Source organism: Monodon monoceros, unplaced genomic scaffold, assembly GCF_005190385.1.
Source record: "Monodon monoceros isolate NGI ecotype Baffin Bay Population unplaced genomic scaffold, NGI_Narwhal_1 Super_Scaffold_7, whole genome shotgun sequence".
Classification (NCBI taxonomy): domain Eukaryota; kingdom Metazoa; phylum Chordata; class Mammalia; order Artiodactyla; family Monodontidae; genus Monodon; species Monodon monoceros.
Genome location: NW_021703784.1, coordinates 16,823,923 through 16,850,459, shown reverse-complemented (window position 1 = coordinate 16,850,459; position 26,537 = coordinate 16,823,923). Strand labels below are relative to the sequence as shown.

Below are 26,537 nucleotides of genomic sequence, written 5' to 3'. Positions count from 1 at the left end.
AACGAGAAGTCCGAGAGGCCACTACAGCTTAATATAACTTATAGCTGAGTTTCTGAAGAACAGATGAAGGAAAGAAAAACATAAAATAAACCACACCAGAACACAATACTTACTTACAAGTCTGTATGCATAAAAAAGCAGTTAAAAAACAATACCGGAAATTGTTCAGATGAAACATCTCTACATCAGATGCTCATGACACGTCTGACACGTCTCCTTACTTGAAACATTCAAGTCAAGTGTTAGTTTGAGGTGCTTTCAATTACAGGGGCAAAATCAAATGCACATTTGTACAGAAACACTTATATGAAAGTTAATATCTTTTATGGCTAGACACTGGCTTCTTTCCAAAATTAATTAAAAAAAAACAATAAACATTTTGGCTCGTTATTTTTGTAGCAGCACTTCTAATATGCTTTATTTTCACCAGGTAAATCATTAGTATAAAATGAAAGAAAGGGGTTGGAGTAAAATCTAAGGGTCCTCAAAAATAATGTCTTAGCATTAACCGACGACTCCCCAATTTACTGTCTGCCTACATCACAACATCACGTCAGCTTTATGACGAAATCAAACTAAGGGAAGCTGGGTGTACACTGCCCTGTGGGTACCAGAGAACAAATGAAGGGAAGTTCACAGTGCAGCCTGCCTCCCCATTCTGGGGATGGGAAATCCATCAATTGCGCCCAACAGGGAAGAGAAAGGGATGTTGAGAAGGAAAACACACAGTTCTAAAACAGTGAAAAGCAAACACATGTTCAAGTCAAACAACACAGTTACTGCAGCTGGGAATGGCAAAACCAGGGATCAGCAATGGAGTGGCAGAGGGCAGCAGACACACAGGCTTGGCTACAAAGTTGAGACCGAGATTGAGGGTGGATGGGGGAGTCGCTGATTCCATTTCTCTAAGAGCATCTGGTGTGGTATCTGAACAGAGGCTATTTCAAGTAAAGAATGAAAAAAAAAAAATCTTTAGAAGTGACTTTGTGCTCCCCGCAGGAGAGCACTGTGACAGAATCTAATTCTCCTTCATAATTGCATTACGACGTCACGCAGAAACCAGACACCCTGGCTCTGAAGTGAGTACGGCTCTGTGAAGTAGGATTTATTAAGGTATCTTAATCAGGAGACTGGAGAGATGTGCTAGCCCACCCCTGTGAATCAACTTGTGGGGTCACTATATTGTTTGATAACATTCTAAGTGTACAGGCAAAATGCAAACAGTAACTTTCCAATAGAAGATAACGTAGGCTCTAATTAACTTGAAAAATGAGAGTGCCTAATTGCCGTAACAGAAGCTGTTTCAAACTTCATTCTGCGGCTGCCTTTAAAAAATAATCTTTGCGCTAGGCCTAGGAGAAAAATAGGTCACAGAAAGTTGAGCTGGACTTACGGTGGTGTAGGGTTATGAAATTAAAAAAGCCTCTTTGAGCTACTGTCTCTTTTAATTTTAAGTACAATGAGGGAGAACTTTATTGTACATTTATTTTATATGGTCAAGAAAAAGCAGTCCCACGTTCCTGCAAACCCAGTAAGTGTGTATGGTCTTAATAGTCACTCTCTAGCTGTTTTATGAGTATAATTAAACAAGGTATCCAAGGGCAGGGCCTGCACTGCTATCTGAAAGATGAACATTTCACTGAATATCGACTTTCAGTCTCCCAGGCATACAAACAGTTTATGGGACCCTACCTTGAATACATTAAACATCACCTATATTTCACAGTGGCAGTATCAGATATTTTCAAAATCAAAAGGCTCAGACAGTGTGTCAGATTAGAGACACCATCCATTTAACCAAGTAGCAAAAAAACCCCAAAACCAAAAACAACAACAACAAAAAAAACCGCATGCGAGGCAGCTGGGCAATGTTTAGCTGAAACAGTCATGTGTAAGCTCCACTGTGGCACATTCTAATCCTTTCATATGGATTCTCTCCAACTTAGAATTGTTCATTGAGTGTGACAGACTGGGGGTTTAAAACTAATCCACAAATTAGTCCGTGGTCTCAAACACAACGGGTGCCATAAATGAAAATGAAAATCCAGGAACGAAATTAAATTCACAACCTTAAATACTTTTTCTTCTCCAACTGCGCTATGGTACTCCTGCTTTATAATGCCCAGATTCACTGCAAGGCTGCATTTGGGGGGAAGGGGGGACGGTATGAGTAGGCTGTACATTAAAAAATGCATAGGGTAATAACCCAATCTGCTCAAAAGCAGAGCTTAATTGTAAAGAATTTAAATTCTGCCATTTTGATTGTCATAAGCGTAAATGAAAGCATACTAAGCAGTCCAGACATATTTTAATACACTTTCTCTCAGTTTATTTTCTTACCTAAAGTCAATAAGGAGCCAATGGGTTTTCTTAATTGAATTCCCCTTCAGTTTGTGTTATGGAGCTGCTTTAAAGCTAGACGCTAGGGTAGGCAAGGACTTCCCCTGACGGTTTTATTCTCACGATGGTGCTGTGCTGGCCAATATATATTAAGTATAGTTCCCTCTTTTTCTTTCTTCTTGACATATTTGAAATCTATTGAAAGCAAACATACCTGCTGGAAAATTAAACTTTGAAATTTATTTTCTACTGGTTTCCTGGTTAATTTTCTTTCCATCTATGTTCAGCTTTAATTAAACTCCCATTGCTCAGGGATGGGAGAAATGGATAGGAACAGAACTGAAGCTAAAAGGCCCGAATAGGAGACTCATAAGAAAGCTTTCTTCTGTCTTCCTGTCATCTCCCCTTTGAGTGAAGAGATTGTGTGCCACGGAACAGCAGGAAGGGGAGTAGGTTGTTGTTGTTTTTTCTTTCTTTTTGGTTAATTTCAAGTTTTGTTAAAAGCTTCTTCAGAATTGTTCACAAGTGCTACTGTACCCCTGAGATCGTCTCATTTGCAAACCAGATGTTCTCAAAATAATAATAATAATAACCACCAGTACCGTGGTTCCATTTAACAAGGAAAACAATTCCTATCCTATGTTGTGTCCCTGCTGGGTGGGAGGAGGGACAGAGAGGGGTGAGGCACCGGTGAGGGGAGGAAAAGAGAGGGATGCAGGAGGGTGATGGTGGGGAGAGGGCAGCAGCTCTAGAAGTGGTAGTTTATATTCATCTCCTGGAGGGCTGGGTCCTTCCTGCCAAGTCCTTTATTTCCCACCACTGAGATAGCTCCAACTTTCTAATCCTAAGAAACCTGTATTTATGAGATTATTCTTTTGCACTGTTGTGCATGAATCTTTAGTATGAAAACATGTCAATTCCCTCTCTCTTGGATTATTTTTCAACAAGGAACATAAGAGCATGGAAATGACGATAGAAGCATTAGGGAAAAAAAAATCTCACTGACTTCCCATCTCTCATTCCTTTTTGAAAAAAATGCAGAATCAGGTGACCTTCATCACTAATTTCTTCCATTCCCTCATAAGTCAATATGGGTCAAAAACTGGTTGGCTATGATGCTATTTGTAATAAGTTTATCATCATCAAAAAAATAAAAATGTACACACTTAAGACAGTATGGAAAAACATGGTCCACGCACTTTTGGGGCAAAAACTTGGAAAGGGAGCTCGTTACAAAACAGGTGGCTCATGAGTGTCTACTAGTGCCCTAATAATATTCTTGTCACCAGGCATACTGGTATGTATATCACTAACATTCGATAAGTATTCAATAAATGATGAATGAAAAACAGCCTTGATGGAGTAGATGCCAACTCTAGAAAAAAGGCAATTTAGTAAACATTCTAGGATGAGAGATGTGTATTTCCTAGCAACGATGGCTTAATATATATCCCGAATATAAATACACACAACAGACACAAACACTGACGATGGATGCTTGAAGTAAAGTTAGGCCTTCAGGCTTAATTTCCAAAATGCCATCCTTTCTTATCCACATTCTATCCATTCTTTGATGGCACAGACCAAATTCTACGTCTCCTGTGACAGTCTCTTCAATCTTCTGAATCAGCCCTAAGTGCACAGTATCTCCTGCTTAAGGAGTTCCAATGGGTATAACCTATTTCCTCAGCTATATTTTAAGGGGTTCCAAGAATTTTCTGTCTCCGTGGGCACTAGCACAGTGCTGTACATATTATGGGTCCTTGATACGCGTTGAATGAATGCCTAAAAGCATTACCCCTTATGTCATGCAGATATCATAGCACAGAGTAGGAATCATGATGCTAAGACCCTGCAGAACAGACAGCTCTATGCGGAGCAAAGCTCTCTATTGTAATATAGCTGGTCATGCTACAGAGTCAGTCTTAAGACAGGTGTACTTCTTTCCTTTGTATTTAGGAAACTGAAAACATGTGCTTGGTTGTTGAGTTTCCCCAATTTGGCATCCGCCGGAAGGATAAGGGCTGTTCTCATCTTCTTTATTTATGTGACCTGACCCACGTTACACACACAAAAAAGCTTAGGATAGGAGGCTATGAATACCAAAATAATAATGTGAGCCTGGGGGTGGGGCTCACTTTCTAGAAGGTATATTGGGTACTGAGTGATTAGATACCAATAAGAAAAACCTTACTGTTTTCTTTTCCAAGAAACACAAAATATTTAATTGGATATGGACTTTCAAAAAGAGAAAAACTCATTTATAAATGACCTACTTCATTCTTATGAAAGGATTCTTAAATGTGTTTCAGAATTCGGCCCTGTAGCTATTCATTTCTTATTCTAAGGTGATTTTAATTTTTTAATTTATGACAGTCACATGTATAAATGTGACCTACGGGTTGAGCTCCTCCTGGCCTGGATTTTATATTTAAGCTGCTAAGGGTGTTTAAAACTGAGTGCTGAGTGTTTTCTATGGTACTTCTCATCAAGCATGTAACTCAGGGCAAAACCAGGCAGAAATAAAACAATACCCATATTAACTAGGAAGGGAAACACAGAATATTTTCCTAAGATGATTGATCCAACTGGCAGACCGGGGCAAAAGCTATCACCAAACACAAAAACAGGTATTTTTATGTACACCTAATATACAAAGTCAACTAATTTCAAAGAAAGTTCAAAACAAAACAAACAACGGCCTCCCCCCTCCCCACCCTCCCATGGCAGTAGACTTTTCTTTGATTCTGGGTTTTGAAAGGAATTTGCATGGAGGCCTCTTACCCCGGTAATGGTTGGCTGTCTCTGTATTTTCACAGAGGATGCCGGGATGGATTTAAAGTGCAATTTAAATTAGGCGTTTTGCTCTCCTATAATATAGCATATATCTTCATGAGTGAAACCACGTGGACAACTTGATATTAAAAAAAAAAAAAGGGAGTGGGGGTCTGCCAGTAGCAATAGTCAAAACAGAAATATATGGTCAGAAGATTAACGTACATGAAAGAGAACAGAGACACCAAAGAATCTTATGGGAAATCACAGGAGGCTCTGCGTGGCTCCCATCCCAATTTTATCCCTCAGATGGTTTCTTATTTGGAAAGCGATTCTAATGACATTAGTGGCTGAATAGTTATAAAACCATAACAATGCTGATATGGCAAATTGACATCAAATACTCCTTTCAGTACTCTAGAGCCTGCAAAAATCTTCTGCAGGTGAATCTACCTTTAGATGTGGCCTTCACAGGTAAGTCAGGAGAGCTTCCCCACGCAGGACGGATGGGAGGCAGAGGCGCCCTGCTCCTCCCACCCACCTGTGATTCTGGGTGGGCAGCATCGGGTCAGGTTGGGCTTACAATTCCTCTTTTTCAAGGGCCTCCAGGATGAAGATTTAACATATTTTGAGGGAGTCAGGCGACTGGGAACTCACGAAGGCCTGCCTCCCTAACAGGGAGAACAATTCAATTATTCTGGTTATGAAAGATAAAAGATAACACTGGAACACTTCCTTTCAGAGACATCAGAAATCAACTATGACCTTTCGAGTTTAAAAACATTTTTCGATTGCATTTAAAAACAATTTGTACGTTTTTCTTGTAATGAAACGCTGACCTAGGGAATGGGTTTCAGTCACTGCATTTGCCTGGGAGTAAAGAAGTAGATGCCCGTGGGCTTCCTCTTCCTCGTAGTTTCTTTTTAAGCTGAGGCTTTATGTTAGTATCACTAGATTTAGCTGTTGAAGCTTTTAAGGCTAATGGTGGCTGTAATGTACCAAACAGTACAAGAGAGGAGAAGAGTAGAGGTTAATTTAGCTCTCCATTTGTCAGGATTCAGTCTGGAAGATTTCTTAGGAACCAATCTAAATCTAGGGGATAGCCTGGACCTTTAAAACGGGACACGGAATCATTCAGCTCCATAACCTTTAATCTGTTTGAAGAAAGGACCAAATGTTAAATTCCACAAGTACACTTTCTGGGCAAGATAAATATATATAAGACTGCTTGTTAAGACACAGCAAGCCTGTAAGATCACATCCATTAAGGCAGTGGATTCTACAATGTTGTTTTAGTGGCAATTTTAGTGTAACGACTCTTGGGTGTGCCAGTGAGAATCAGGGCATTCATCACCACAAACGCATTTTGTGTGTAGAGCAGGTTCAGCTGCTAACATCAAGAGGCCAAAGTGCACCTATGAGATCATCTTATATTACCTTGAGCAAAGAGGCCAGGAGGAGGGGAAGAGGAGAAGACAAGTCCCTATAAAGGTACCTGTGATGTGGACAGAAATATAGCATTGTTTGTTTTTAAAATTTCCTCTTAAATGGAGTCTCTGTGGTTGTAACTGTGATAACAGTGAGTTGTAGCTGTTTGAAGACGTGAGATTAGCTTTAGTCTGGAGTGAAGGTTTAGGAGCTGTGAACTGAAGCGCCTCTGCTGAGTCTCTGAGATTGATGGTGAGGGGGGAGGAGTTAAGAAAGGTCTTTTTAAAAAAAGCCTAAGCTAGTGAGAGGCCAGCCACAAATGAAAAGTGCTGTTCCATATTAAATCCAAAAATGGGCAGAAGACCTAAATAGGCATTTCTCCAAAGAAGATATACAGATGGCCAACAAACACATGAAAGAATGCTCAACATCACTAATCATTAGAGAAATGCAAATCAAAACTACAATGAGATATCACCTCACACCAGACAGAATGGCCATCATCAAAAAATCTACAAACAATAAATGCTGGAGAGGGTGCGGAGAAAAGGGAACCCTCTTGCACTGTTGGTGGGAATGTAAATTGATACAGCCACTGTGGAGAACAGTATGGAGGTTCCTTAAAAAACTAAAAATAGAACTACCATATGACCCAGCAATCCCACCACTGGGCATATACCCTGAGAAAACCATAATTCAAAAAGAGTCATGTACCAAAATGTTCATTGCAGCTCTATTTACAATAGCCAGGACATGGAAACAACCTAAGTGTCCATCATCGGATGAATGGATAAAGAAGATGTGGCACATATATACAATGGAATATTACTCAGCCATAAAAAGAAACGAAATTGAGCTATTTGTAATGAGGTGGATAGACCTAGAATCTGTCATACGAGTGAAGTAAGTCAGAAAGAGAGAGACAAATACCGTATGCTAACACATACATATGGAATTTAAGGGAAAAAAAATGTCATGAAGAACCTAGGGGTAAGACAGGAAGAAAGACACAGACCTACTAGAGAATGGACTTGAAGATATGGGGAGGGGGAAGGGTAACCTGTGACAAAGCGAGAGAGTGGCATGGACATATATACACTACCAAAGGTAAAACAGATAGCTAGTGGGAAGCAGCCGCATGGCACAGGGAGATCAGCTCAGTGCTCTGTGACCGCCTAGAGGGGTGGGATAGGGAGGGTGGGAGGGAGGGAGATGCAAGAGGGAAGAGATATGGGAACATATGTACATATATAACTGATTCATTTCGTTGTAAAGCAGAAACTAACACACCACTGTAAAGCAATTATACTCCAATAAAGATGTTAAAAAAAAAAAAGAGAGAAATGTGGTATTTATGCCGAATGAATGAAGGCCTTGACCGCCTTAAAATGTAAACCTGACTAGCTACCTAGACGGAACCTTCTACAAGGAGAGGTAATCAAGGCTGGCTCACACCAGCCTTCTTCTTTGCAGAAGACAACTTCTGCAAAGACAAAACAGACCACAGAAGGGCTTTCTTAATGGGTTCACACATGCAGAGCAGTGGCGAAAGGGGTGGTATAATTTACGCTGACATCCAAAGGGCCGTTCATAGGAAACTATGAAAACCTGGTAACAGCAGCTCAAGCTTAATTGGTTTACCACCCGGATAAGAGGTAAGAAATCATGAAAGGTAAACACCTGGTCCGCAGCCAGGAAAGTTGTTAGCATGGTTGCTCTGGAAATCAGTCAGGGAGGAGCATCTTTGTTGCGCTTATTAAGGATGCAGAAAGTGGGAGGAATCTCTCCGCACTGCTAACAAACTGAGTTTACTTAAGAAGCAGAAGAAACTAACAAAAAGCTAAAAGGGAAATACACACAGACAAGAATTTAGGAAGCAGCCTGGATGGAGCCGAGTTTAGGGTGAGACACAAAAACCAACTGATGGATTTTCAGAAGCTTTTCAATTAAGTGCAGGCACTGATGTTTTCGCAAACATCATTCAGAACCATGCTCTCTAGTGGCTTATTTAAAAGTTCTTTGTTCCACTCTAATGGTTAGAAAGGTGAAGAAAACTGAAATTAGACAATCTATTGTTATATTTCATAAACCGATGAGGCCTCCTCTTTCACTGAACACTTAGAATTTTCATCATGTCTATCACACCAACTCCTGTGGAAACTGAAAATGTCTCCGGAAAGTCAATGTAAAGGATGGCCTTACCTAAGGAAATCTTGCACGTCTAGTCGACGTGGTGCGGCCATAACCTTTCCCACCCTGGTCGGCAGAGAAAACAACAAGTCTCCCGGACAAGCGACATCAAGCACTGAGAGCCGCTGGGGACCAACCAGGAAGGGGCTGGAGGACATAACCTCCCCCCTCAGTGACGGTCAGCAAAAGGAGACCGCGAAACTCACTTTGAATAGGAGTTTCAGACAGTCCAAAGAGCTAAACCACAGAGTGACAACCACAGTGGCTCCTCCAGTGTTTAACGGAGGGCAGGAAGGGGTACTCGAGTGCCCAGAGTGGAACAGACGGTGACTCCCCAGGTGACACACGGTCAGTGGGTACTCTCTGGGGCAGGAAGGATGATGCATTTAGGAACGTGGCCCACGTGGACATGTTAAAGGGTGTGTATTTTCCTTCACGTGGATTAAGATGAAATTAAGGCAAGAAGAAGATCCAAAGCCGGGATACTTACCATTTCGTCAACCGTGGCTCAGCACAAGCTATCCGCGTGTTCTCTAAGAGCCAGGCTGCCATTTCCCCCCTAGCATTTTTCTTTGCATGGTGATGCTTAAAAAAGAATTCTGCAAAATATCTGATCTACTGTTAAATGCTTGGATGTTAAAGTCTTTTCTGAGGTCCTTAAGAGTCGACTTGAGAACACAGCATCTAATGTCTTTCAAGTTCCCAAATAAAGGAATAATTCCATTCCAAGGAGTTAAAGGGGCCTTTTAGGCTTCTTGTTATACATACCAGAAAGACAGTGTACATTCAGGACATCTGCAATGGCAATGAAGGTACCATACCTGCGATGATGGTAAGGATGGTGGTGGTGGTGGTGGTGGTGGTGGTTGTTGTGAGAGGAGGGATAGTTGTGGGGGGATCTGGATAAAGAAAAAAAGGAGAATCAAACCCACAATGCTGAGCACAGCGGTGATCAGTAACGACACAACAAAGGCGTGAAGACGCTGACATGTTGTTTGATGACTTCTCCCTTTAAAAACCAAAGACTCCCCCCGCCGCCCCAGCCCCGCAAAAATTTATGTCTTATAATCATAACCCAAGGCCTTATTCGGAAGAGCTAAGAAAAGAAGAAAAGAGATTTGGGGGCTTCCCTGGTGGCGCAGTGGTTAAGAATCCGCCTGCCAATGCAGGGGACACGGGTTCGAGCCCCGGTCCGGAAAGATCCCACATGCCGTGGAGCAACTAAGCCCATGCGCCCCAACTACTGAGCCTGCGCTCTAGAGCCCACAAGCCACAACTACTGGGCCCACGTGCTGCAACTACTGAGCCCGCACACCTACAGCCCGTGCTCTGCAACGAGAAGCCACCGCGATGAGAAGCCCGCGCACCACGACGAAGAGTAGTCCCCGCTCGCCGCAGCTAGAGAAAAGCCCACGCATAGCAATGAAGACCCAACGTAGCCATAAATAAATAAATAAATAAATAAAAATTTAAAAAAAAAAGAAAAGAGATTTGTATCAATGAAGTGAACTAGGGATGAGGTGATGAGAAGTAGAGAAGGGAGGAAAAATCAAAACATATGACACGCCCCCCCCACCCCCATCCGATTTCAAAGGGTGAGGTTAGACCAACTCAGCCCCTGAGAGGGTCCGACGGTTGTCATTTCGTTTTATGCTTTCACCGGTGGGAGAAAGGAGGAGATGGCGCTGATCTATCTAAAGGGCTCCTATAGGCCAAGGGAAAGTGTGCGCCTGCCTCTTGGTCTCTGACTGTTAACGTCATTATTCTCCATCAATACATCCCAGCAGGAAGTAAAACTACTTCTATACTTGTAATAAATACACAGAAGAGAGAATGTCACCACTAAATATCAAGTTCCAGGCATGTGAGATTTCACTGAGATTTTATTTTCTAAAAGTCAATAAATTTTACAACTTATAAAGATTAATCAGTTCGTTGCCTTTGCTCAAGCCTGACCTACGTGGGCGACAATGATAAAACTGAAGAATGTTTCCAGCTTGTAAACAAGAGAATTAAATATAAAAAAGGCTTAACCCTCCAAGACAGGAATCCGATAGGGAATCCTCTGTCAGGTGTCTGATATACTGTATATTCTTCTATCATCTCCAAAATTATTTGGGGGAAAAGAGAAGGCAAATATGAAAGAGAAAAAAAAAATCTCAGCCCAACTGATCAAACTGAATGTGTTAAATTGTCAGCAAGACTTTGACCTAAGCAATCATTCTGCTATAATAGAGCGTAAGACGATTTGAAGGCTTTTGATTTTAAATTTTATCTAACGCCCGTCAACTTTTTCTCCCTGACACATCTGGTGTCCTTTTATCTCCAAGTGAGCTCTCAGACTGTCTAATTAATACATCCAAACTTTAATTATATACGTGTCTTTATTGGGTTTGGCGGAACTTCCTGGAAGTTTACGAAAACATTATCTTGGCGTTTGGTTATGAGGTCTGCTTAAAAGATTCCCACCGTTGATCAATAATCAGTTTTAATTTTCCTCACAAACTTCTCTCACACGTACACAAATGTACGGATTTGACAGGGAAGAATCAAGAGCAAACCTGTCTGTTTTAGGGGAGACTCTGTTCATTGAAGTTGGGGATGCCAGCAGTTTAAACGACTATTGAAAGCAGCCTCACACATGAGTGCAAAAAAAGAATCCATTAAAAAAAAAAATCTCATTCTCTTCCAAGAAGTATAAATGATTCATAATTTCAAACTACCTTGTTAGAAGAAGAACGGACAGTACACGTTCAGTCTTGCTTTTTGGAGTACTTTCTTATGGAGGCCACAGGTGGGGAAGCATTTTGTGACCTGGGAGACCACTGGATGCACCTACATCCTGCGGCAGGTGCAGGTACAGGTGCAGGTAGGGACGCAGGTGACCGAGGGGCACCGGTCCCTGAAGACAACCTGCTCTCTCCACGCCCCAATTCAGCTGTACCCAGAGATGTGCCTTCTCTGTTCTGATTCAATGACAATATTTATCACTGAAAAGGAACATCTGTAGCTGGTATGCTACAATGCTATTTCTGTCTCTATTTCAAAAAGTATTGGCACAAAATGTGCGATGTCCACAATGAAGGTGATTTGAAATTACCATTACCAACAGGAGTGGAACAGAGACTGACTAACGAGGGCAGAGACTTCAGAAAAAAGGTCACTAGTTCCTTTCATTTTGTGAAAATCACACACTTCCAATTATTTTCATCACTACTGGGGTAACTTGTCCTTCACATGTGGCTCAAGTGACCTAAATGAATTAGATTCCGTTACCAGGTGTAATGCCTAGATCATTTCTAGCGATAAGAGCAACGTGAGGTCACTATTTAAGAAAATACAGAGTTGGAGTTAATAAGCTATGTTTGACACATAGACGCTAAAAGAACAAAACCAACTGGGGCTCAGGCGCTAACCAGATAGATTCGCCAAGTATAGAAGTTACCTCTAGAGAATTAAACATTTTAAAAGCGTGTTAACTCTGAGTTCATAAAGAACTTTGAAAGCTACTGTAGTAGGACAATAAATTGGCTTTGAAAAGAAAACCTACTCACCATCTTCTCAAACTGCTAGAATATTTTATTACTAGACAAGCAACACCTCAGGTGAGTGTTCTAGCCTGTCATCCCAAGCATTACTGCTAGTACAGGTTACGGGAGGGAGGTAGCATATTGTGGATCTAGCAAATTCCTAGACCAGGCGAAGTGCACCATCTTGGGTTGGGGAGATAGGTGGAGGTAGATGTGCTTGCCTACATGGGCAGGTCTCTGTTTCCTGGCTTTCAAATAATGCATTCTGGCCCAGCGAGTTCATTCCCAAACGACAATCTTGCATTGGAGGGAACTGTTCTACCGGGAAGCAGAGAGAGTAAGAGAAACTACAAAGAAAGACACACATTTCACTGTAGACTTTAGAGTCAAAGTTATCGTGGCTCTGAAACATATTTGGTAACCATGTGAACTTGGGCAACTTATGTGACCTTTCTAAGCTTCCTTTTATCATCTGTAAAATGGGATGATGATGGCGCTTACCTCGTCATGTTATCGTGGAGAGCAGAGGTGATCGTGCATGTAAAACTGTCACCCTAGCGCATGGAACGAAGTGAGCAAGCCCTCAATAAATGCTAGCCAGAGCTAGGATCCAAAATTATTCAAATCTATCTATCAAATCCACAAAACGCTTCTCATCTTGAGATGTCGGAACAGTGGGTACAATAAGTCAAAATTGTTTTTCCAGATAACTGAGTCTTCTGAATCAAGGAAGCACATAATAGACTGGTGGAAATTTGTCTCTGCTTTTCATAATCTGCCGTTTTAAAAAAGAGCTGAATGAAAGTCGTCTGTAAACCTGGATAACAGCAAGGCTGGGGCCTCGCATGAGGCTCAATCCCTGATGTTGAGCATGGGAGGGATGTAGAAGCAAAAGGGGGATGGCTGGAAAAGGGGCACTCGGCACCTCCTTGCACCTACACGGAGAGCCATTCCCTTCACTCTGATCTCCTTAACTACCAGGGAGAATTAATGCTATTATGTGTAGACCGCAGACAACATGGGTAGTGTGCAAAGAAATCACACCTCAGAAGTCTATACGTAAAGTGATCAGATGTGAGCCTTTAACTTTGCATTATGCTAAGGAAAACAAAACTCAGGTACAGGCTAAGGATTATATTTTAATATCCATGTAGATATGAGGTAAAGCATGCTTCTATTTCATCAAAGAGACCGCTACTCCTGTTTTCTTCATAAGGAAAGTGGCCAGGTTCTAAGACGTTACGGTGTAAATATCCCATATGTAGATTTACATGTGTATATGTGTATATTCACATACACTTACACTTGGATTATTTACATGGCTCACATGAAGAGAGAAATGCACACACGTGTTCATATATTTACAAGATACTGAAATTGTCATGCCTATGGTTACTCATTCTGTGTCATGTCAGCTCATGACTATATTTCCTGGTGTAAAAGTAACCGAGAGAGTCAACTGGACAGAAGAGACTCAATTCGTCATCATAAGACTAGACAGGCAGTGCACTCCTCAACTAAACAGAGAATATTCACCAGACACAAAATTGACCATGAGCTATAAAATGGGAAGTAAGTTTAAAATGGCTGGTACAAGTAGGTGCACAATAAATATTTGTTGACTAGAAGGTGAAATTCATGATCATTGCTTTAATAACCCTGCAAAAAGATATTAAGAAAACAGACAAATTTTTTTAAAAAGCACTTCTGTCTGAAGCAGTAGCTATAGGTGGTTCACAGAGCTACCAAGGACCTTCTATTTTTTTCCCAAGTATTTGCGGGCTTGCGACATATGGAATGTAATAGCTTCACGCTGAAAGGAGGATAGTTGTGCTCATCAAAGCAGAAAGGCTAGCCCAGGTATCATCGGAAAATACCACTGGGAATAGACTTTCTGAGCTGAAAAGCCATTAATTGGTAAGGTTGGATTTCGCAGTCATTATTTCTAACATAATCTCCATAGCGTGCGCCTGAGGACAGAGCTTTCCTACTCAGCATGACCAGAGCCTGTGATCTAGAGGGAAGCCCCCAGGATTAGAAGGGGAGAAGAAAAGTTGCTGTCCTCCTAGTGGTAGCACTGGGGTCCACCTTGGGCCAGGCTTCTTTAATTCTTGAAGGAAACAAACTGTTTTTTTTTTGGTTTTCAACTTGACCAAAAGCTCTAGGAGTGAATCACAAGCAGCAGCTACATAATAAATGAGTCAAGTGGAAGAGGGCTTCGTCTTCTCACGTACCGTATACATACAGCATATAATCCGAATGAGCTTTCCCCACTATGTTGGAAGCCTCACAGCGGTATGTCCCATTATCTGTTTTGTTTAGGTTATTGATGAACAGGTTGGGCCCCGACAGTACGGCGTGTTGAGGCATTTCATCATCGACTCTCACCCAAGTTACCATCACAGGCCTGCAGAGGGAATGGGAGAGAGACAGGGTGCATTATGATTTCCCACCAAGATGTCTGCATCAAACCTCTCACCCACACAGTAAATGAATCCCATGCAGGATGACACAATTAAAGAGGACTTATTTTAAGTTCAGAGAATTACAGCTGTGAAGGCTTCACAAATCTGTTTGGAATATCATTTTTTAAAAAATATTGTCAGGTGTTGAAAAACTTTCAACAGACCAGAAGCAGGAGTCTCATTATTTCCAATTCATCTTCAACAAATCAGCAAATAAACTAATGTGCCCTATTTTTATGCCCTGCTGTGTGCTTTCACACCAATTCAGACAGGACAGAGCTCACCCATTGTTAATCATCTCATTAATTAGGGGGAAAAAAATCAAATCCTGGGCTAGTGATACATGCATTAATCTCATGGTTACTAACACGCCGAGATAGTGGCATAGAAAGTTGTGATATTTAAGTGGATTTCGAGTTTCACAGAAAGGAGTGGACTTTTACAGCTGAACAGTGCTTTCTTTGGCCTCTGCTGTTTGAAAAAAAATTACCTCTTCTCATTCTGGAAAGATGTAATCACTTCCTGTCCCCTTACCCCCTACCCATAACACACCCTCCGCCAACCCAAGACCCCACCGCACCTTCCGAGGCCCCAAGCCACCTTATCTATGTGTTCCTTGGCAAAATGCCTGTCTTCCCTGGCTCTCCAAGGCCCTCACACTGCTCCCCTTCCCCTGTGTGTGCACCTGCAGGCCCCCAGCTCGAGGGACAGGCTCCCAGATCAATGGCTGTGGAGTGACAGCAGCTCCACGTGAACTCCTGGGGTCCTATGGCACTTGCTCATCAGAGGGGAGTTTATTTTCGTGATTTAAAGACCACATTTGTATCCATCAGGAAAAAGCAAATTTCACAAGATGCTCCAGGGCCCAAATTGCACACACACCGAGTCTTTTTCAAACTCAGTGAATTTATAATCCTTCAAGGCAGCCCCTATGAAATCGAGGCCACATCTAGGGCTGGGCCTGAAAGCTACCATTTCCCAGGCAGGGCCACAGAGATTCGAGCACAGAAGCAGCTTCCTTTCATTTTCTGCACTACTGCTAGGAGCAGCATCAGAACCAAAGACCCGTGCTTCATAAGAATGGGCACTCAAGACAGCCCTGTCAAGTAGCATTCCGGTTTTCCAATGGGATGTGAAGTCACAGTTTTTCTTTAATGACACATGGGTTTGTTATCACAACCCAATAAATTATTTTAAAATGAGCCCTGCATCCGTCTTCCTCGCAGGCAATGGCGAACGGCTCTGCCTGGCAATCAGACCTACTGTCCCGCTGCTTGAAACCATCAGTGGGGGTAAATGCTGAGAACATTCACAGCATTTAACGGCAAGTTAAATTACCATTTTTACTGTATGCAATTTCTTGAGAAAATAAATAGGTGATATGCTAGAAGGGCTAGCAGTCAAGTAACCCGTGCTTTTCTCAGACAACCGTGGACCCGGGCCGATTTGAGAGGAGCAAGCAAATACCCTCTCTGGCATCAATGTCCCGAAGGAAACATACAATTTACTGTCCCCGTGGCACATGCGACTGAACACAGTACCTTCTTCAGGGGAAAAAAATATAGAAACAAAATAGAGGTTAGCAAGCCATAGACTGTAAATGTAGTTAATGTGGCTGGTACTGTAAGTGGCAAGAGGCCTGAGAGAATTTATTTTTTTTGCCACTGGATCGTTTTGGTAGGAAGGCAATTTGCTACCTGGGGCCTAATTCAAACAGTTTACACAAAGAAAGAGCTGAATCCTTTGCAGTGTTCAAAGCAGAAGACTGCTCTGGTAAAGCTGGAAGTACTTAAAACCAAATAACTTCGAAACACCCAAGGAAAAGCGAAGCAGAAGCAAGACCATCTCCTCCTTCCTAAAGGCCATCTTTACAACTCCAAACAGTGAGTAGAGAGAGAAGCAAATCCTCGCCCCTGGAGAAGGACACACAAAATAGGGAGGGCTGACGTGGGAAGACAGCCTACTGCAGCCAGGCTCCCCTCCGGCTCTCTGTTCTCTCAGAGATCAGCGCTTAGCTGTCATGGGGAGAATTCTTTCCGAAGACTTGGGGGAAGCTTTGCGCAAATGCTCTGAGGTCCTTGTATGAATATGCTAGTTTGCAAAACTCTGAGAGGGGGAAAAAAATCATAGCGAGGGGACAGCAGAGGGAGCTCAATGCTGGTTTTTGTTGGGGGCCAATAAAATCTGACTGCTCCCCATCACTACGTTGACCTGTTGTTCCACGTGAAATGGATTGCTTTTTCCCTCGGAAACAGTTAAAAACAATTTTCACTCTATTAGAAAGATGAAAGGATTCTTCCTCCTCCCCAAACAAAATGGAAGAATAGCTAAAGTGGTACCACCACATGGCTTTTGCTTTATTAGTGATAATACATGTAGTTTCTCGAATTCACTTTCATTAATTTAGCAGGGGCAAGTGAAGTAGCTTTTTTTACACTTTTCGATAAAATAAGAGTGCGAGTCTTTTCCCTTATGCAGTATGTATACATATTCCTTGAGAAAAATTCCCAAACCATTCCTCACTAACAAAACTATTTCTAGTAGTCACTTTTCCTTGAGGGAAGAAGCAAAATGAAAAGTAAGGCAAATTCATTTGCCTACAGCTGGCCCTACACACAGCAGCTTAATTTAAGTCTGAAAACCATCTTTCCAACGGCTTAGTTAGACATTAACACAGAAGGTAGCAGACATATCATTAGATTGTGGGCACACTACAAATTTATTAGGATTATTTTATGTGGGTGAGAGAAAATAGTTCTGACAGTCCTGTTGATGATAATAAAAGAGAATTCGCTGAGATTTCAATCTTAGCTGGCGTTTCATTTTCCTCCCAATCTTCACCCTTAAGAACCACAGATATTTATTCCCCTTTTCACTGAATATTCTTTTAGTTCCTGAAAAATCTTCCATCCTTTACAGCAGGAGACAGGTGACAGGCCAATGAGTTGTGAACGCACATCTGTGTGTTGTGACATTTACTGCTCCTGACCCTCTGCCAACCTTGGCCTTCAGAACTTACTGGGGCTTCCCGATGGCTTCACATGTTAACTCAAGCGCGTCCCCTTCCCGGGTTAGGCCTTGTAGAGGGTAAGTCATCTGAATATGCACTTGAGGCTTATCTGTGTGACAACAACACAAAGTATAATGTTTAGCAAATGATATCATCAGGCAGAACCAGACTTGCACGCTGTCACAAACCCCATACTACCAGCACTCACGCGCTTCTCATCCTCATGCCTTCAGTAAAATCCTTCTAATTAGTAAGTAATCCTGGCATTTGCTCAAATTAAACTGACTAATAACTCTAAGAAGCGAACCACAAATAGATAAGAGATTCATAAGCCAACCACGCCACATCAAACATTTCCTGTGAAATACATTTTGTTACATTTAAGTTTATCTCCAGACTCACTCAAGCTAAAGGAAACTCATTTGCCTTCATGCTGAGGTGAAGCCACAGATATCCGCAGTGCTCAGAACTGATACATTTTATCATAGATCATATATTACTATGTGACAATATGTTGTGACACTGCATATTAATAAGTTTGCCACTTCTGTGCTCTTGTTTTCAAATGGGAAAGGCAAAACTTCTGAATTCCACTCAAATGTCTAAGAATAAAGAACTGGGAGGCTTTGGTGGCCCCTAATGAAACTCTATGATGGCTCAACGTAAACATATCAGAAGGAAGGAAACTGACGGTTACCGAGTCTACTATGGTAGGAACCGTCCTTGGTGGTGGAAAAAGCCCAGTTTTAGGGACGAGAACATTGGTACCTAGAGAATGATGTAGGTTGTCCAAGGTCACAGAGGTAGCATAATGAGAGGCAGCCCCATGAAATGTATGTTTGGAGGGATTATTGATTCAAACCCACATTTCCCAATGGCAATCCATAATTAAAGCCAAGTATACCGAGTATAGCTTCCTAATGCAGTCAGGTATTTAGGTATTCCTAAGTGATGTATTCCTAGGCGTAAGTGAATACTTTAGTGATGTGGGTATTCTTATTTCCACTAGCTATTTAAAAACTGTGTTTGTGAGTTTGTGGGGCTGTGGGTATGAGAGAGGAACGCTAGGAGGTACAGGGAATGGGGAGGGAAGGGGGAGGGGTTGGAATTAACTTAGATACACACACAAATACATTTACAAATAAAACCTGAATGGAATTGGGAGGCTTTTTTTTCCCCCTTTGCTGAACTAATAAGCTATTAATCCCTAAATCATTTTTCTCATTTAATTTCATGACTTTGTAAATGTATATTTTTGGAAATGTACCCAAGAGGTAATAAATGTGAGAGGGCAAGACATCAGTTGGCTGAAAGGTCAAAACAATTGCCATAACTTTACTTTCTCGGACAATCACACCACCCAAACAACAGCCCCTTGGCCTTTTACAAGCAGTGGTTCGCTCATTATCATTCACCCTATGGTATCAGGGAGCAAAGAGAAATATGGCGGGGCTCAACCACCTCTACCTGTACACAGCCAAACAAGCTGCACGAGGTCCTCTCTAGGGATGGCTGTTTTCTGGATGTATTTTTACAGTCGTGTTATTAGCACTGGATCTTTCTGTCTCTGAAAACCACGTGGCATTCAAAACCTTTTAAGAGAGGCTTCTTGTACATCGGTGGGCACTGTACACTGAATTGGTAATGCTTCCTGAGGAGCTAAGTCACTTGCCAGTGAACATAAGTTAACTGGGACTGAAAGCTCCAGCTGACCCCTGAAAGTAACACGATTCTATTCTTAGACTTGTTGGCAAAGGCAATGTTTAAGAGGAAAATGGCCTAGAGGTCTCCAGATACTGATAGCTGGGTGGGGAAGCTAATCATTAAAGAAAGGCAAGAATACTCAAAAAGGATAAACAGGATGACCTTAAATGAGCACTGGCTGCTGGGCAAGTGTCCTGGGCACCCACCTTTGAGAGCTACAGACAATACTGTAGGCTAAATACAACCATTGGGTGACATATGTGGGTCTATTATTTTTGGTGGTATAATACACTTGCACACAGAGCTAGTTGGTAAAGTTTATTAAAAAAAACAACCCACAAGATATCAAAAAAAAAAAAAAAATGGTAGAAGGTTATGCCACTGAAAACACAGACAACAAAATACCGGCTCCCCTGCTCAGAAACAGCAACACTTCTGGAGTTTCTGGTTAGGGAACCTCTGTCATCCTTATCCAGGAACCATTCTGAGGAAACCTAACTTTAAAGCCCCAAATTTGGGCTGAAACGTAACATTTTCTTATAGGTTAATCTCTGATCCACAGAAGGTCTACATTTTCCATGCACTGCTGACTTCGGCCCATTAATTAAGGAGAAGCAGAAGGCTTGCTGGCCAATGTGGAAGGCTCTTTTGTCCTCTTTTCTCCTTTGCGTAATTTACAAGCAAACAGAGAGAGTATATTTTTCGGCACAGTGCACTAAGGGTTTTTACACGCTCAACTTCCATTAATAATAAAGACGGTGTTGAAAATCTATCCACCCTGCCTTTTCAGTACCACTGAGTTTGTTTTAGTTAAATGCTTTTTATGTTCCTAATGGCTGTTTGCCAGTTGTCAATTACTCACATAAATTAGGAATAACAAGCTAAGGCCTTGCTATACCTGGAATTTACGTTTAAAAAAATCATACACTAAGCCATAGGAAATACACCTTCAATTTTGATAACTGATTTTCCCAATTTACTCTCTAGGTTTCTGGAGAAACATCTACCATCTACTTATGGGTACAGCTGCCACAGTCACCTTAATAGGTCGCTGGAAAGGTAAACATTAATCTTGCTTGTATTATACAGAAAAATGTCCTCCTCTGTTGACACAGGCAGTATTTACGGGCATATTATTCGACCGTGGGCAGCTGAGCTATCTTCACGCCCAGCCTAGGAGCCAAATAGAGGGTCTGTGTGCCAAGATCCATCTCTGGGTGAAGGAAACTTAAAAAACAAATTCAATTCCCCCTCCTTTGGCCTGAAAGAGGAACTTGAGCCTTCCCAACAGGTGGAATAGAAACCCTGGGGCTCCACTGGCACCTCTAGAACCCAGGGCTGCTAAATTTTCCCAGGATAATCCTGACCACAATCCGAGTACGTCAAAATACTGAACACTCCAGATGGCTGATTGAATAGCCCAGAAGCTCATCATTTATATTTTAATTATGTCCATAAATCAAACGTTATAACCCACCAAATCTTTTCTGAAACAGGACCAGACTCCAAGATTTATTTCTAAGTAATGAGGTAAGGCCCAGAACATTTTCTGGGTGATCATTTTACGCCTCGGTTGGTGTTGGAAGGCACAAGGCTAAAAGCCAGATGACACTTTCTGCCCAAGTGCAATAACTGTCTAGAAATGTACTGCAGAATGGCTTAATGTCACTATAAAATGGAACTGCTATATAAAAATAAGAAAAATAGTTAGGTCTGTGCACTCATGGAACATTACAGTCACAGAGATGGTACCACCAACAGCTAATAAATTAGGTCGAGGGATCTGAGGTTTTCATAATCCACTGTAATTTTTTAAAAACCCCGTAAAAGACGTTTAGCAAGCCTACTCCAGCAGACAAAATTCGTCCATTGGTCAATGTCGCACAGAGGGTTAAATACCAGGAGGCTTTAGGTCACACTACAGTAGCAGCCAATTAAAAAAATCATCTTAGAAAGACATTCTGATTTGATGAGACTTTCTTTAAATGGACTTTGCTCTCTCTATAAAGGGAAAAAAAAATATATATATAAAAGGAAACTCTTAAAGAGGTTAGAATGGCTTGCTGGCAGATTACAATTGATTTCATGCCAGTCTGACCTTGTACCATATTCTATGATCTTTTCAGAAGATGAAACTCAAGACTCTGGAACCTGTATTTCACTTTCCTATGTAAATAAAAAGTCACGGTCTCCTTCTCTCTAGATTACCGCACTAACATATCAGGTCTTTAAAATTTCTTAGTTAAAAAAAGTACACCGTGGTTTCCTTTTGCCTGGGATATTATCCTCGCCATGTACCAGAGAGGAGCATTGCTGAGATAAGAGGGAAGGCGCCCTGACACCGCGGCAGGAGGAGACCTGTTAGCCCAGGGGCTCCTGATGCTTTCCCTGCCTGAGATTTTCTAAATCAGGGGACGTGGGCCTCAAATGTTCATTGATGTGCTGACTGCAAGCAGGCCCAGGAACCCAAGTGCAAATCTGTTCCTGCAGGCTCTTTGCATCCCTTACTTAGATTTCATCCAACATTCTGAAACACCTGTTAGAGTGAGACTGGATGCCTGTCGACCAAGTGTTCATTGTTTTGGGCCTACCAGGGAGAACTCAAGGGCAGTGTGGGCCCAGATGGAATCAGAGTGGCTGGGAGGACGGTTTGGGTCAGTGCCTGTGCATTCAGGTGGGGAAGCACTGACAGAAGGGTCTTTGTCAATCATGGGGGATTACTGCAGTTTGGAGGAGCACGACAATGCCGAGATGCACCTGAGATTTGGTGAGTATTAGGGGCTGCTTGAGCTCAAAGCAGAATCAACCCCTATAACATGGCTGCCTAAGCTGTTGGGAGAGCCCAGCTTTGCTCTGAAGGAGGGCGATGTATCACGAGGTCATTGGGGCTGGTGAGAGAACACAGTCACAGCGAGCTCTCAGAGGACTTAAAAAGAACATCTTGCAAAAGGTTTGCTTCCCATTGTCGTAATACATTCGCGAATAATTTTCACTGCCATTTATTTTGTTTGTTTGTTTGCAAGGTGAAGGACCTCCTGCTGTTACATCTGTTGTAGGAATTGGAGCACTTAAACTGCTATTCTTGAGGAAGGCTGAGCTATGATGAGTGGGATGAGTCAAACCTGGGGGGACGGATGTGGGACCGAAGAGCATGTGCCACATTACACAGTAAAATGCGGTTTCCTCTTGTTGCAACTTGTAAGTAGCTTTGTGGGTACTGAAATTACTGTTTACCCAACAGAATCAAATTTTATTCTGTGATGTTGTGGCAAAGAGTACTTTCCAGTGCCTTTGAAGTGGGGTGCACACTCACCCACACAGCACTCTTCCATATCTCTGAGAAATCTTCAGAATTAGAAAGTGAACACTGGGTGAGAAAATTCTCATAGCAAGATTTTCTGCACAAGAACGTTAGCTCTGTAACAAGAAAAGGTTTTGTTTTTTGTATCCCTGGTGCCTAGAACAGTGTCAGTGCCTGGCACATAGTAGGCGTTCAATACATATTTACCAAGTGAATGAATGAATGAGAAAGTGGGGGAACACTGGGGCATGGGCTTCTAGCTCTGCTACTGGTTAAACAAAAACAAAACAAAAACAAGCAGACCATGAATCCCTCTAAGCCCTGTTATAAGATACACAAGGCCCATTAAAATTTTCAAGTGTTTATTTGAGCATTCATTTGAACAGGGCAGCCCAAACTGAAAATGCTCCAATAGGAGCTGGGGGAAAGGTTTTAATAGAAAAGACATGGAAGTAAAGCAAGTGAATTATTTGATTGGCTAGAGCTTGAGCAGTTGCCTTTTTTGGGAAGCCTGGTTAGCTGTTTGTGATTGGCTGGGCTTAAGTTTCATTGCTTTGGAGTGCATTGGCTTTGGTTTAGGTTTTGGTTTGCCTACATAAGCTACCAAGGCATCAGAGTCACCTTATTAGATTGGTCTAATGGCCTCCTTGTTTAATCACTTTAACAGCCCTCATTGCAAAATACAATTCTATTTTTCTTTTAGAAGGTTAATCCAGCTCCCAAAATGTGAGGTTCAACCCGCGTGTCTGATTTACATACTTCCACTTCACTACACATTTATTTAGCATTTTGGGTATATTTCAAGGTGGTATCTCAAATGAAATCATAAAGAATGTTGTTGAACCATTCCTTTTATCTATTTTTTGTTAACCACCTTAAGTATAGGAAGTTTTATTTGTTTGTTCAACATTTTAAAAAACATATGTTGTTTTAAATTGAAGTATAGTTAATTTACAATGTTGTGTTGGTTTCGAGTGTACAGCAAAGGGATTCAGGTTTCCATATATATATATATATATATATATATATGTTCTTTTTCAGATTCTTTTCCATTATAGGTTATTATCAATACAAGATATTGAGTATAGTTCCCTGTGCTATACAGTAGGTCCTTGTTGTTTACCTATTTTACATATAGTAGTGTGTATATGTTAATCCCAAACTCCTGATTAATCCCCCACTCCCCCCAGCGATCCCCTTTGGAACATTCTTTTTAGATTTTGAGATGTTAGCTTTACAACCATTGAACCTTCCACAGAATCAAAATCTGACCTTGAGTTAAAAACCATTAAGAGAGCACATTAGAAGACTAGTTTCACTACATAGTATTCAATGTCCACAGCCACAGAGACACATCTTCTCCAAATACATTAGGTCAGACAGTGAGATGTGGGAAGACAGATGCGGGAAGAGGCCTCTTTCTACAGGGTGTAGCTTCAGAAGGCAGGGATGATGGCAAAGTCTTTCTTCCCTAAGAGTCATGTCATTCAAGTCTTGTTCACAATGGAGTTGGCCCAATATTTACTCTTTGTTTTTTGAGTATTAGTGACTCAGCCTCCTGCCCCCTTTGGCACTGCAGAATGCCTCACTAACACTCTACAGAGTTAATGGCATCAGGAACTTGGACCCGCTTCTACTGTGTGTTAACACAAAAAATGATAGGTTAAAACATTAGTTTGAATCAGGGGGGTCTCCATGCCTTGATTATTTTTCAGGAGGAATAATAAATACTGAAATAACTTCCCTGGAACTCAATTCATTGCTTAAAAAAAATAAAAGAAAGGGAGAGTGGGAGGAAGAGCATATTCTGTTTAAAAAAAGAGACCGGAGGGGCTTCCCTGGTGGCGCAGTGGTTGAGAGTCCCCCTGCCGATGCAGGGGACCCGGGTTCGTGCCCCGGTCCGGGAAGATCCCACATGCCGCGGAGCGGCTGGGCCCATGAGCCATGGCCGCTGAGCCTGCGCGTCCGGAGCCTGTGCTCCGCAACGGGAGAGGCCGCAGCAGTGAGAGGCCCGAGTACCGCAAAAAAAAAGAGAGACCGGAGATCAGAGAGAAACAGGCCAAATATGAAAACGCCAGCTATTACGCTTTGAAGAATATAACCTGGGAACAGAATTGATGGGGGAGAGGATGGGATATGGGAGCTGCCACGGTAAACTGTGTCTTATCGTCCACTCCAAACAGGAAAGATTTTCCCATTTCCAGGTTTTTTCTCCCTCCTTCACTGCAGGACACTATCGATAGCAGAGAAACGTTTATTTTGGCACAAAGAACAGGTTTTGATCATCTCCCTCAATGCCCAATTTTCCCCCAATTGAGGGAATGAAAGAAAAAAAAATCTAGCCTTCTGTGGACCCTCAATGAACAGGAATATGGATTTACAAAGTATCTGGCTACACTGAGTCAATAAAACTCATTTGGAAAATGATGTCCACGAACACAATTAACTGGCGGATGATAATCCGAGCAGGGACGGCGTGCAAACATCCATTTTTTGAGTCTTTGGTTTCATTCTCCCTTTCAAAACGTATCTCTTAAATTTTTTTTTCAGATATGCACACACACACAAAACCCTCACTAGATGAGGATTTTTGCAAAACATTTTAAAGAGCAAGGCTACGATGGGGGAAAGCAAAAGACACACAGCAGTAATTCCAGAGCTTCGGATTCACCTCGGTCCAGAGTAAGGCTTCCCCCCTTGCACAGCAATCTGAATTCCATACTGAGGGTCACACCTTTTCTTTGAACTCCCAGCTTATGTCGCTATGTGTTTCCACCTTGATGCTATTTAGACAGTTTTCTTTTAACGCGCAGACAGTGAACTGTTCTCCTTTAAACAGGCTTTTATTTGACAAGAGTATGTTCGCTCAGATCTGAAGCTCCACTAACCGTGCTACAATTCTACCACATTCTGCTATAATCAACCCTGTTGTAAATTTGAGCAACGCTATATACACAGACATTGGAAAGAAAAAACTGCACAGAAAGAGTTTAGGGTCATATAGCTCAGAACATTAAAAAGCAAAACTGCTCTCTGCCTAACATCTAAGGAAAGAGAGCTTTGAATTCCAGCTCGCGAGCACAATTACTTTCTGTTTTAAGCATTTAACTGCGTGCTGCCGCATCCTTGCTGAGTCTTAGAATGAAAAAGCTAGAAAACTAAGAGCCCTACTGTATGTTCTTCCTTCCCAGCAACGGTCCTATGAGAAAACCTTATTAATGAGCTTGCAAACGAGCACCCAACAGGGAAATGCCACAAACAAGAGCAGCTAATGCCCCGGAAAATCAAATAACCGAACACTTGGCTGATTGTGGTGCCTTTCATATTTTTAATAAAAAGAAGGGAGGGGCGACTTTAATTCACTAATTCTGAGAGGTCAACACCTTGCTGAACAAAACAACTCACTTATTTATGTTCAGAAATCTCCAGATGATAAATTACGTTGACGTTAATCACTTCGATGCATACTACACAATTAATATCTGTACTCACCAAAAACTTAAGGATTATTTAAAGCATGACAGCATACACATCTGGCTGATTTTTCACATAATTGGGCACCACAATTTCTCCTGGTACCATATACAAGTGTCTTAACAAACAAACGCTGCAAAATTCTGTGTTCAATAAATTAGGGCTTAAATCCACACGACCAAAGGGATTCCAAGTTGGAGCTCAAGCCTTGTCTTCTAGACAATATGGTGGCTCTCCGTGTCAAGGGGAGTGTGCAACCCTTCCCTTCATTTTATCCCTCCTCCTTGCTCCTGTCACTTTTAAAGTAAGATATTTAGTGG

General features: G+C 41.8%; 1 protein-coding gene across 8 annotated transcripts in view; it reads right to left on the bottom strand.

Annotated features, from left to right (window-relative positions):
* Positions 1-26,537, bottom strand: part of CADM1 (cell adhesion molecule 1) — a 334,754-nt gene that overhangs the window by 26,269 nt on the left and 281,948 nt on the right. For 6 of the 8 annotated variants that reach the window (XM_029208168.1, XM_029208169.1, XM_029208171.1 and 3 more), the window contains 3 exons: positions 17,748-17,847; positions 14,498-14,670; positions 9,555-9,632 (listed from right to left, as the gene is read on the bottom strand). In XM_029208168.1, the coding sequence (XP_029064001.1) occupies positions 9,555-9,632; positions 14,498-14,670; positions 17,748-17,847 (351 nt within the window). The remainder of the gene's footprint in view (positions 1-9,554; positions 9,633-14,497; positions 14,671-17,747; positions 17,848-26,537) is intronic. The other 2 variants (XM_029208172.1, XM_029208170.1) reach the window with 1 other exon arrangement.